Source organism: Phaethon lepturus, unplaced genomic scaffold (genome assembly GCF_000687285.1).
Source record: "Phaethon lepturus isolate BGI_N335 unplaced genomic scaffold, ASM68728v1 scaffold8370, whole genome shotgun sequence".
Lineage (NCBI taxonomy): Eukaryota > Metazoa > Chordata > Aves > Phaethontiformes > Phaethontidae > Phaethon > Phaethon lepturus.
This window is the reverse complement of record NW_010511122.1, coordinates 74,269-88,045: the sequence shown is the minus strand read 5'-3', so window position 1 is coordinate 88,045 and position 13,777 is coordinate 74,269. Positions and strand designations below refer to the sequence as shown.

Sequence of the window (13,777 nt, the reverse complement as noted above, 5' to 3'; positions counted from 1 at the left end):
GCAGGAATGAAAGGATGCACTAACTGATTTAGCTTCATTCAGGTACAGCAAGAGCTCCCTTGGCTTTGTCACTGGGCAAGTTACAGAGGAAGCATTTCTGCTATATCAGGCAAAGATCTAATCCACTGTTACAAATGCTCGTGACCTGCAAGCGTCAGTCCAAGCACGCACAAGTCCGCTAGGTTCCTTGCAAGTGAAGTCATGCAAACCAAAGAGCTCAGGATCAAAATTAGATACAAAGCCACCACATTTCAGTCAGATGTAAGTCTGCAAGTACAGAACAGCTCAGAGCAGCAGCCCTTTGGTAATGGATTTTTTAAATTAATGAAATTTTCCACTGCCATCTCTTCAGTGCAGTGATCGCTGCACCCCCAAGAGTGTTTGATCACATACAAGATGTGCTGCAACTACTACTGTCAGCTCCTGCTAATGCTACTTTAACTATGTTCTGATAAGAAATTCCAAACTACTTTAAGTTGCTCATAATTGTCCAAACTTAATATCTTTAAAACTGAAGTTTCCAGCCTCAAATTGGTCTTTTGCCAATCCCTAGCACTTTTCTTATTTCCAGGGTAAGGACATCAAGAACAGTCACATTAAGTCAACAGAAGAACTCCAGTAATTTGCATGTGTTCAGAATCTGGTTTGTCCCTTGAGGAAACAGCTCCAGAAAGCCTGTGCTGCAATGGAAGTGAAGTAATTAATGGAAATTAAAGAGCATAATCCAGCCTCATTTCTCCAGAATCCTTTACATATAGCTAGCACAGGATTAGCCATTCCCAACCTCCTCCACATGAGTAATGAGAGTTTATTTGCAGATTGCCACATGAAACTCAAGCGGTTACTCCACAGGGGAGAAGAAAATTTTGCTTTCATTGGACAGATATTTATTCTTGTTTATATCACCATTCTCACCAAGAGCTTTGATTCAAGTGCAGGAAAGGAGCCTGCCAAGGGAGCCAGCACTGAAAGAACTCCTGATTTTCTAACTCGGCTTCAGTACATTTCTTTATCAGCAGAACTGGCTAAGAGGAAAAGAAAGTAATGACAACAACATCGCTCAGAGTCTCCTGTTAATAGCTCTGTGCTTTGCAGAGAACAAAAAGCTTCAGTCTCAGAGGGAGTTCAGATAACTAGGAAATCCTCATTCCCTTCTTCACTCCCAATATCCAGTTCACAGCACTCATTTACGTACCTATTTGCCTCTAGCAGAGGAAGAGCTGTGCCGCAAGGGAACACTCTTAGTGAGATCAGGGCATCCCTCAGTCCTTTTTAGGATACTCACTCGAGCCATATCTAGGTTAGCATGGCCAAAGAGGAGTCTCATGCTCTTTTAGGGCAGCTGGGTGAAGGATCAGAGGACAAGGGCAGGAGGTAGTTCTTAATTCAGGCAAGGAACTGGACTGCATCAGGGAGAAGCCAGAGTGCAGAATAAAAACAGTGGGTGGCAAAACAGGAAAAAGACAACCAGGTATTAAAATTGACAACAGAATACACAGGAAGGAGGCATGGCGCATGGTTTCAAAGTGTAAATTCTGCATGTCACAAAGAAATGGAAAGCAGAGGTATCCCAGAGCAGATCATGGACACCAGGTGCAAGGGCATGGATTAAAATCCTACAGAACTCAAATTACTAAGTTGCTTTTTTTTTTTTTGAAATAGGGTTTAACATTTATTCAAGACAGATAGAGCTGTGGGAACAACTATTACCAGCACATACTAATGGGAATATGAGCCCAAGTGACTGTTTTCCCAAGAAAGGTCTGTAAAAGTGTTGCAGGGAGAGGGAGGACTCATCAATTTCCAGATGTGGAAGATGAAATTTGTTCTATCACAGACCCAAAAAGCAGCTGTGCCATGTTGGGCTGGGCCTGCTGGCACCAAGAACAGCATGAAGGCAAGACTGAAATTAAAAGACAGACCCACTCTGTCCCCCGAAGCAAATGACTGCTTAGCCTCATTTTTGATAAATGGAAATTCAGAAAATGGAAATCAAGACAGGATAATTAAAACTAATGGCATGTGAGTGGAAATTACCACTTCTGAGGTAAAAGCCCTCACCTGTAACATACTGAGATCAAACAGACCAAATAATCTCTGTTCTGGAGGAGGTTTCATGAGAGATTGGGTTAATTTTTTTTAAAAATAGGTCTCAGATAAGAGTCTGTTGGACAACTCAGAACAGCAAAAAATGCTGGTTGCAAACAGAAAGCCGTGACCGGGGCATGGCTTCACAGTTGCTTTTGCTTAAAAACAAGAGAATTTGAATAAGCATCTCGCCTTCCCAAAACGTGGCAGAAGATGCTATGGGAGCTCTGAAATAATGCTGCATTTTTCCTGCCCTTTGTAATAACCACCAGACAGGTTTCAGGCAATGAATCAGACTGGATTTTTTCTGGTGAAGACATGTGGAAAGATCTGGCCAAAGCATCTCCTCAGCTTTCCACAAGGATAAGTCTGAAAAGGCCTTGGCTGACTCTTCCAGAAGACAATTTGCACCGTCGTGGGTGGAATCCCTGCAGGCTGCTGCCAGCCACTGATGAGAGGGCAAATTTGTGACTGTCCTAAAACAGGCACTTTGGTGAAGGGGGATGAAGCAGGGTCACAGGCCATGCTGGCTGGGGTGGCTTCGTTTGGTGCATCTCCCCTCCACCTTCATATCCTGCAGGTCTTCAAGACAGCTAACTCCCCAACCACATAACCCACCGTACCCAAAGGATTAGGAAACCACAAATGAAACCAAAGATCCAAAACAGCTCTGCGGTTCCTACTCACGTCTCATAGATGTGTCCGTTTTCAACCCTCTCCTCCACGTAGGCCAGGGCGCGGACATGCATCGGGGAGTGAGGGAAGGCAGCATGGATCCACGGGAGGCCGAAGACTGACAGCCCCGTATTAATCAGAGCAACAAGCAGGAGGTCCCAGTGATAAGCTGTTCCCTTCACCAACCTGAAATGAGGTTTTTGTTGACAGTAATTACACCTGGTGCAAACTGTAACAGGCTGTTCCTGCTTAACTGAACCCCAGCTCAAATACCAAATACCAACGTGCACTTCCATGCACAGAGTGATTTCACACTCCTCCTGCTTTACAGCCTGCGTTCCATGAACACGAAAGGTAATGAAACTCGATAGTTTGCTCCCAAAGCAGTCATCTCCGGGAAAGAACAATGCTGAACAGAAAGGCAACCCACTGAAATAACAGCCCATGAAAATTTCATCAGCATTTTGCCTCTACGTTTATTGCAGAGCCCACTCAAAATACACACATGTACCTGCTAGCAGAGTTCATGTGGGGAGTGGTTAGAAACCTGGGCATGGGTTGCCAAACTACTGATACTGAAGTTTCCCACTCATCTTGTTTTTAAACCTGATCTCTCTCCTTCCCCACAAACAGAACATGTGTTCCGTATGCTGCAGTAATCTCCTAATTATGTAATTGCTACTGCATGATAAGAAAAATGGGACATGAATTCATTAAGATTCAGCTCCTCCTTAGCAGTCAGCCAAGGAGATATATTCCTAACTTCAGTGAAAGTAGGGTAGCCTCCCCATTTTGTTTGTTAGGGGTGGGGGAAACTGGCAGCCTTCAAGGAAGCTGGCCAATTTACACTCACTTTGCAAGGACTACACAGAGAGCAACTGAACTCGCATCTACTTTAACCTTGCCATTTTTGCACGGTCTGCCTCTTTCCTGAATATACCCATCTGGTACCAACTGCTCAGATACTGCAAGTAAAATTTAGAAAAAGGCTGGGGAAGGATTCAGCTCTCAGACTTTGATACCTAACTTAAAGATCTATAGCTGTGTTTCTGCCTGGGCATCAGAGCAGACAGCAGTTGTCACCCTGACACAACACAAGGGATCAGCTGAATTGTTCTCCAGGCACCATCAACTGGAAAGGGAGCACCATTTAGGTGTCTTAATGCCACCCAAGCAAGCTCCATTCAATACCTACGCAGAGACTTGGAGCCATCCAAGATGCTCTAGGACACGAGATGCATGGAGCTTAGAAGACATGACCCAGCACATGAAGATCTATGCCTAATGTCTATCTCAGAGCAGCAGATGCCATTGTTTGGGCAGCAGAAATCTTGGGTGGGGTTCAGTTTTGGAACAAAACGACTTGTCCCACTGGAAGTGCTCACCTCCATTGACTGAGGAGGCCACAGGGTGACTAGGTCAGGTAGATGTCTACATTGCAATGCCTCTGAGGCTGGAAGGTGCTGGCAGGAAGGGTGGGATTGTAAACACATTTCCTGTGTTGGCTCACCCTTTGAAAGCACTACCCCTGCTCATGTGCTGCTTTCTCAGAGCAAAGGCATCTCCAGCATCCCCAGTGTTATCATTTGATTGTCCTGTCTGCCCTTTTCAGAGAGCTTTTTATGTACAAAGGCCATATATCTAACAGCAGCATCATTTTAGTCCCCTTGGAACACTGGTCTCTGCAGTCTTGCTGTGGCCACTGGTCACTCCTGCTGTGACCAACGGATAGGCTCCCCTGAGCTTGTCTAGCTTAACACACATAAAGACATCTAGAATGCCTTATCCTAGGTTATTTTCATAGTGCCTAGCCAGCCTAGTATTCCTTGGACTGTCCCATAAGCTTGCTGTGATTATTCTTTACTAAAAGCACATCAGTGTATTTTCAGGCAAGCATCATCCTTTCCCTGTTTTTTTTCTACATGAGGAAATGCATTTGGTAAGATGAACAGCACGTTCTCCATTTGGCTGGTATAGACGATGGTATTTTTATTCTGTGATGGTATCACAAACAGAAGGTGTCAAATCCTAGTTTTTCCATCTCTAAAAACCCATGCCCTGATACCTGATCAGCATAAGCTCAGCCCTGTAACAAAGCATTATGAAAAACACTATGAAGAACTCCAAAGAATATTTTACATTCTTTAAAGTTACCCTAGTGGAAAACACCAAAAGTTTAGAAGAAACTCATATTAGGAAAGAGATGACCCACTTACATTACATATTTATGCAACACTTTAAGTAAAGGGATATAATAAAGATAAGAAGAAAAAAAAATCAAGTGGTCAAAACCAAATTAGTATAACTGAATTTGAGCTTGTCTTCTCTCCCCTAATTCAGTGTCACTCCAGCTACGACATAGAGAATGCTAATGCATGTTATGCAAGGAGAGAACCCTCCCACACATTACATTAGCAAAAAATCCTCTGAGACTTGGTGGTTTCCCTGGAAAAAGTCATACACGTTCATTCTTGATATCATATCTGATTGCAGTTGGCACAAAAACATCAGAGGGAATATTTTAACAGTGCAACATCTCAACTCAAGTGTGCACATAAATCAGACCTATCGGACAACAGACATACTGCTTTACTTCACTTCCATCTTTTCAATCAGAGACTAAACAGCTCCAAACACGTTTTTTGTGACGCTCAACTACAGCATATCATGCAAAGACATTTGTGCAGGTCATTGACTTTTCATTTTCAAAAAATTCTCTACACTGCAAGAGCAATTCAAATGTCCGTATGTGTCAGACACTCCCTAAGTATCTAGAGGTACATCCACAAGAACTCAAGCCACACAAAATATCTACATAACATTCACACATGGACAAAGAAACAGGCTGAGGTGATGAGCACATTGATACTTTGCATTTTTTATTTACTGACACAAAACTGTGTTTTGGGGATAGGGAGGACTTAAGCAGTAGAGTTACTTTCATCTGTGACAACAGAAGTTCTGAAGAACACGTCACAGAATCTTTGAGTTGGAAGGGATCTTTAAAGGCCATCTAATCCATCCCCCTGCCATGAGCAGGGACATCTTCAACCAGAGCAGGTTGCTCAGAGCCCCGTCCAGCCTGACCTGGGATGTTTCCAGGGATGGGGCATCTACCACCTCCCTGGGCAGCCTGGGTCAGGGTTTTACCACCCTCATAGGGAAAAATTGCTTCCTTGGATCTAGTCTGCATCTGCCCTCTTTTAGTTTAAAACCATCACCCCTTGTCTTGTCACAACAGGCCCCACTAAAAAGTCTGTCCCCATCTTTCCTAGAGGCCCCCTTTAACCTGGCAGCTGCAATAAGGTCTCCCCAGAGCCTTCCCTTCTCCAGGCTGAACAACCCCAACTCTCTCAGCCTGTCCTCATAGGAGAGCTGTTCCATCCCTCCGAGCATTTTTGTGGCCTCCTCTGGACCCGCTCCAACAGGTCCTGAATATCTTTTCTGATATTCAGACAAGCTTTAGACAAGTATTGCTGCAAAGAGGCTTGAGGACTTCCCTCCACAGAAGAAAAGTACCACCAAAAGCATTACCTGTTCTCTGGGGCATTTGTAAGCGATGCCACGATGTTCTGCTCTATGAAGAAGAGCATTGACAGGAGGAACCCCAGCCCCATGGCACTCATCACTGACCCAATGGAGAGGGACTGGACTGGCGCCAGCACAAACAAGCTCTCAGATGGGTTGTAGTTAAATTTGGACACTGGAAGGAGGAAGGGAATAATGTTAGGAGGCACCTTCTTGTCCAACCATCCATATGGACTCAAGTAATGTTTTACCCACACCACGAACTATTGGGAACCAACGCAGCAACCCAGGCGTGACGCTCTGGCATGTGGGAGCCAGAAGGCCATACAAGACAGACTCATCTGGCTGTTTCAGTTTATTTTTTCCCCTCCATCCTCTTCAAAGTTGGCTGCCATCCTGATTTGACAGATTACTGCTAGTTCTAGTGAGGCATTATATATATTTGAGCAAAACAAAAGAGCGAAACTTGTTTTCCACAGATGCGAGGTGTTTTTAGATTAGAAAAACCTTACTTCCAACTAGCAGTATATTCCTCCTCCTCAGCTAATCAACTGACAGAGGTGGTTTAAAACTTCCTCATATCCAACAAGCCGTACAAGACATTTTAGTATAAAATGTCCTTAATTTCCTACCATCGGAAGAAATCCATGGCTAGGAATAAATCACACATGAATTACAAAATGACATGTGGCCAACTGGATGGAATGTCCATCACAGAAAAAAGCCATTTCTTATTTGTTTCCATACATTTCCTCACATCACCCACCCACGTCACCACAGGACAATGCAATTCCTGTCCCCATTATCGCTTCCTGATATGGAAAAGCTGATCTATTTGGCCAATGAATGGTGTCTCATTTTTAGATTTCCTTGTGTAACTTAGAACTGCCCAGATGCTCTGCACCATTTCACCTAAATTAGGAAAACGTAAACTGGAGACAAAGAGGACAGACTGGGATCATCAACTCTACATCTGTATGACTGGCAACAACCCTTCCTGCCTGCTAATTACTCTGTGCTTTGTTCTTTGCCAGAAATTGTTGATCCTCTTAAAGTACGTATCTCTTACAGGAAAGTTACATTGAAATGAAAAGCTCACTGGAATAATTTATCTAGAGAAAAAACTTCACTCAGCCTCATTTGATTAGGGTTTTGAATTAATTAAATATAATATTGAGGAACTCTGAGCTCGTGGGGTGGTGGGAGGTACATACAGTATTTTTGAAATTATATGGATGAACTTTGCTATTTTTTAGCAAAATCTTCCTAGGATTTAATTTTGCTTTTTCAGATACCCTAAATAGCTTCCACCAGTATTCCAGAGAATAAAAATGTAACTTACTTTCAATTTCCTTGAAGATATAGGAACCCACAACAGAGAAAGTCAGAACTGAAATCGGTAAGGCACAGTCAGACAGAATTTCACGTACTCTCGCATGCAAATACGGGCTGCAATATAAAGACAAAAAATTTCCATCAACACCACACTAGGGACGATTGCCCAATACAGATAACATTAGGCATTAACACGTGAAAATTCAGTCCCATCTTGCAATTCTAAAGAGATACTTGGAGTGCAGAATTAGCCTTTAATTCAGACCTAAATCCTCAGGTATCTATAGCCTTTGAAGGTTGATGAATGCATAAGCAAAACCCATAAGCAAACAAGAACAAGATGCAAGCTAGAAAAAAAGTCCTCCAAGCACTGATTTGTGTCTCATTTCTACTTTAGTTTAATTGCTTACTCAAGCGTTTCAAATGAGTTTTATGGGCAATAGGAGTAAAACTCAAGTTAGAGCTGAGCATTTGACAACCAAGAGCACACTGAAGGTACATTTGCAGTAGACCTTCCAGCACCATCAGGGATTTTTGCCTATTTGGGGAGTGTTACAGGCGTTCCAACATGAAATACATAGTTCACCCAAAGCTTTCTAAAAAATCACTTGCAACGCCAAGCCAAATACGGAAGGGCATCATCTAGTGACTGAACATTTTGTTGTGCTGCTAACATTTTCCAAGTGGCTAGCCAAGTTCATCTCTGGCTTTGGCTTCCACTGCCACTAATGGAAGAATTCCACCCGATTTTTCAGGGTTACAGAATGAAGATCTAAACCATTAGTGATTCCTCACAGATAATATGAAATAATCAGTAGTCTGAGCTCTAAGACTGAAGTAACTCACCTTTTCTTAAACTGATAGAGCGTATGACCAAGCCAAAGGGTACCCAACATCAACATGAGACTAAGGACGGCAGTTTCACGTCCATAATGCACATCATGCGTGCCTGTTTGATTCTCTAGGGACATGGATCTGCTCACTGATGAATTCATCAAGAAGGTGGTATTGATGCCGAGGCTTGGAATAGCATCAGTTCGTGCTTTTTCCAAGTAACTGTCTCCTGTGCGCCCATGGTAGTAATATTTCTTAAAAACTGTACAAACAACCAACAGGCAAGTATTAGGATAGGTTTGTGACAATCAAAGCAAGTAAAAATAAAGTGGCTCGTTCTTGCTTGATCATGCAGTATTAACGTTACGCTTCATTAGATTAGTAGCTCTACCCCTCAAACCAGTGCAAAGAAATCAGGAGAGCTGCTTCTCTTATAAAGACAGTGCTTTACAAATTTATTTTAACAGTTGAAAGTTAAACTGATCTGAAGGAACACGTATGAACTGTAAGGATTTCCAGTGCTAATTATTTATGTGATTTTGTTCCTAGCACTGGAATTACTGCTCTTAAATATATATATATATATACACACACACACACACATCCCTACTTACAGCAGCCTGGTAAACAAATTCCATCAGGATCTCTGAGAAACATTAAGAGCAACCAAGCTGCACAGATCCTGAAGTGGACTACAAAGTGTACAGTAATTTTTCCTCCAAGGCTGGTCCAAATTTTAAAGAGAAATGTTGATGATATGCAAAACCTGGCTGAACATTTACATTTACACTGCAAATCGAAATAAGAGTTACACAGCACCTGAAGTAAACCTGTACAAGTGAAACACCCAGTAATGCCTCTGGAACTGTCCATAAATGTATTAGGTTAGGTCCATTTATATAAGTACTTAAGTTGTAAATACACTCTTGCTCTGAGCATTTAGACAGCTGTGTTCCCATTTCTATGGCAATGTCTGGCTTCAAGCATGTAAACGTGGTGTTGGGATGATTTCACCTCTTTTGGGAACAAGAGCCTGAGGTGCCACAAGGAGCAAGTAAAAACAGAAGATGGCAACTGGGCTTTGCAGCCTTGATACTCCCATGTTATGTGATCGGATGGCAGCAGGCAGCACCTGCTCTCCCCCCATACCGATGGGGAGGTACAGGAGGATGGAAACCACCATGTCAGAGCTTTGCAGTCCCCTCTACCTTTCTTTGCTTTAGTAAAAATATCACTTCAAGCTTTGCATAAGGAACCTCAAAAATTTAGGGCAAGACCATCCTCTTTAGGCAAAACCACAATATTCTGAAGCTTAGGCTACACTGCTCCTCACAATATTTTCCACCACCCCCAAATAATCAGGTTTCCAAAAACCCCAAGCACCTCAGCTTTTTCATCTGCAGCAGCTACAGGGACAACAGGCAAAACAAACTAATTCTAAATGTTTGAAAGCTAGCAAAACAAACTGTAAAAATTCTTGAAAACACACTTGATATTTGCAACCACCTTGAATTTGGCCAAAGCACAGTTTGTAAAATGTGAACCCTAATGTAAAATGCCCAAAGTTTAATTGTGCTGCTGTTTCACCACTGGTAATAAACCTTCTTGTACCACCATTTATGTATTAAAAGGAGTCTGGGCATTTGACAGATGGATGAGGTCAATAGGGCAGGAAGGTCACAAGAGAAAAAACCTAGTTACTTCACATTCAATACTTCTGTACATAAATTTAAAGATAATAGAAGGTTTACAGGTCAAGATTTAACCTTTCAATTTGCTCTCAGTAGCAGCCAGAAATTAGGAGATCATTGCACCTTTAAAGCACAAGAAGGGTTCCTCTAGTAAGGAGCAATCTCATTACAACCTCCGTCAGAACGGCATATTTCTGCATCACGTGCTACGGAAGAGGCTCTGCTATCATTTCCTCCCTCCATCCTCACAGCTGTATCCAGCCCAGGCAGGACACCCACCCCTGCTTCGCAAACAGGTAAACCGAGGCACAGAGCACTGCCGTGACCTGCACACCAGCACAGAACAGGTTGCTGGAAGATTTGCAGTTTCCACCTCTGAACGTTAAAGGACACTTTTGTCATAACAAAAATCATTATGGAAGTATTTCCTGGGGATTAGCAGCTGGCCGGGGCTAAAAGCCTGTTCACCATCTCAGCTGACCTTAAGCATTTCTAAGTCCTAGAGACACGGACAATTACTGAGCATATGATAAACCGACAGCACGTGCAACCTGGCAACTATGCAGACTGTATTTGCATGCTTCCGTAGTTAGACTTGGACTTGAACAAATAAGAAACAAGTTAGTTTTTTGGGGGTCGTGTGGATTTTCTCAATTTCCCCATGCTTGGTTATACTGCAATAATATGTTTAGGGCTAAGCACATCTTTGGTGCACTGTGTTCAGCCTGACTACATCTATGTACCTCTCAGGCTGCAATTCAATTTGCAGTCACCTCAAAACCAGGTAGGATTGCTCCACTCAGTCCTGGATACAGAAGAAGAAACTTTGACTTTACTCTTGTATTTTAAGTTAAATACATTTAGTTAAAGCAATGAGAACATGCCAAGATGGCTAGTGGAGGCCTTTTGTCCCGCACCACAGACTTGCTATAAAGTATTTGATTCCTGCAAACGCATAGTTCGTTTTTATAAGAGCTGAGTGAATCTTGTTGCCCACATTCAGAGAGAGCAGCAAAGCAGGTGGTGCCCTCGCTGAAACAGAGCCGTTCTCAAGCCTAGTGCATGCTCAAGTTCCCTCCAACAACATTAACTCGCTTTGTTTGCTTCAGCCGGTTCACCGCCGTTTCCTGCAGAGTGCAGATGTCAAGATCAAACAAACACAGCTTCAGTGGCTGGGCCACATGGCAAAAACAAAGTGTCACCGGGATAGCGCGAACGCACATGGCTTGATTCCTCTGTACAGTAATTGCATCCCTCCCCCCTTCTTTCCTGCACATGTACCTTGCAAAAAAATCAAGGCTATGAACAGACTGAGGAAATCATATCTGAGCAAGAGCAGCATGTCCCCTGGCACTCGGGAAGCCCAAAGCTGCTGTCAGCTGGCTAGCCATTACCAGGACACATTTAACAGCATGGAGAAGGTACCAGCTTTCTTTCCCTGCTCAACCAAAGTTTTGAGGGGGAGATGGCAGCAGCAACCTCCTACAAAACAGGAGGGGAAGAAGAAAGATGAGCATGCAGCCATGAGCTGCACTGGTGTCATGTGTTTAAATATGAACACTGGGAGGGTTAAGGATAAAGCCTGTGCCTGCCAGCATCAGCACCCTTCTGCATCTGGGAACATGGCTGAACCTGGGGTCCCATCTGTTGGTGCACCAAACAGTCCCAGATGCAGCTCAAGCCAACATGAGCTGGCAAACAAGCAGAGTGTTGGTTTGATTTTATTACCTTTGTTCCTATAAACTCAGCCCTTCAAGTACAAGGAATAATTTAACTAATTACACTAATTAACTACCAGGATCCTCTGTCCCCACTGCAACATTCTGAGGTATTACTTGCATATTCCTGAAAGTCTGGCAGCTGAGATCAACGGATGCTTTCTGTACCTTTAACCTGCACCTCATTCCCCTGCTATGGGAAACCAGCTTCTCCTTCACCAACCTTTATCTAAGCAGGATGTTTGAAAGATGTCGGCGTTGTACTGAGAAAACAACAACTCTGATTGCACAATCAAAGCATATGCCCAAGGATACAAATTAAGGATTCCCAATGAAGCGAGAAATTATCTCACTTCAAATTGCTTTGCAGTGTCAAACCTGCCCTTTGAAGGTGTCCCCCTTGCATGCAAGATACTATAATGAGCCAAGCCTGAGAATCTTGAAAACAAGGGATGGGTGCAATGCGCTTAGATATGTCCTGAAGGATTTCAAAGGATAGCCCAAACTTAGGGCTGTTGGACAATAGGTCATTAAAAACAACAAGGAATGCAGACTTGGCCAACTCCTCACTGGAGTGGAACAGAACGGATGCCATTCACATGGCATTTCTGCTAGCATCTTTCACCTTCACAAACACCTTCTACCAAGCCTGATCAGGAGGAAGAAAGATGCCAAAGAAATCTGATAAACCCAAGGCTGCTCATGGATACTCACCTAGAACTTAACCCAGAAGTGGGGACCAAAGTGGTTGGAAAGGGCAAAATAGCTTCAGGAGCATGCTGAAAGGCACTGCAATCCTTATGTTGGGTTTCAGAGCTCACATGAGAATGGGCAATCTAAACCCATCTTTCAACTCCCCTCCATGTAGTTTTAATAACATAACAAGGAAAGAGGTCTAGATACACTGTGTTCAAATTGGACTTTTTTTTACCAGGATCAGAGACTGGTATCAGGGGAAGACTTTCACAGCAACATTAATATGGTTCTCCATTTGTTAAGACACTAATTCTATCTCAGAAAACTGAAATTTGAGATGATAGAAATTCTGCATATCCAGGTAAACTCCTGACACAGGGCTGCTTCAATCTTACACACTTTTTTCCTGAAGACCCTGAATGAACATGGAACAAGCAAACATCATGCATATTTGCAGCCTTGTATTTCCCTTTGACAAGGAAGCAAAGCAGAGATCTGCACTGAAAAGCGTTGTTGCAAGACTTACCTTTAATAATGCCTTTGAAAGCATCAAGCACAAATGTGATGGATATAAAAAGTGCAATTATTTCTTCTGTTGACCTGTGAAAAAATCCCAGGAATTATTATAGCCATTATCAAAGTCTGCATTCAACTCCATTCAAAGGAAAATCAGCATATTCATGCATTTACATGAAAATATACCAGTTTTATTTAAACTCCAACTCAGGAAACAAAACCCAGTGAATCTTTAAAAGCTTCTTTCAAGCTGGAACAATAAGCTGAAATGATACTAGCCTCATCTCACAAAATACATTTTGTGGCAAGTTTGTAATTAAGGAGCTTGTGGAATGTATAATTTTTCCATTTGCTGAGTAATCTGATCAAAATATGACTTCTTGAGAATAGCTACCTTTTAAAGAGCTTCATCAGAAGACTTAAATTAAACAGGGAGTACATCACAAGGAAAAAGCTGTTCCACAGCCCAATCCAGGCATAGAAAGCACTGAAATCCAAGTTGTAGTCGTCACAGATTCCTTGGATGACTGCAAAAATGAAGCATTCATGTGTCAGATTAAACTTTCGTCATTACCACCCTGTGATTCCCATTTGCTTGATGGCAAAAAGAACCAACGCACTTACAGCAGATAGCATTAAAACCCTGTTCTTACACTCCTGTATTATGAATACTGGACCAGCCCAAATCGTTCTCCT

The 13,777-nt window shown here is 42.7% G+C and overlaps 1 protein-coding gene across 1 annotated transcript in view; it reads right to left on the bottom strand.

Moving 5' to 3' along the window:
- Nucleotides 1-13,777, bottom strand: part of SLC4A11 (solute carrier family 4, sodium borate transporter, member 11) — a gene marked incomplete at its 5' end in the record, with an annotated part of 79,630 nt that overhangs the window by 8,249 nt on the left and 57,604 nt on the right. Inside the window, 6 exons of the mRNA XM_010282861.1 lie at nt 2,776-2,949; nt 6,298-6,466; nt 7,634-7,740; nt 8,473-8,722; nt 13,092-13,165; nt 13,476-13,608. Coding sequence (XP_010281163.1) covers nt 2,776-2,949; nt 6,298-6,466; nt 7,634-7,740; nt 8,473-8,722; nt 13,092-13,165; nt 13,476-13,608 — 907 coding nt within the window. The remainder of the gene's footprint in view (nt 1-2,775; nt 2,950-6,297; nt 6,467-7,633; nt 7,741-8,472; nt 8,723-13,091; nt 13,166-13,475; nt 13,609-13,777) is intronic.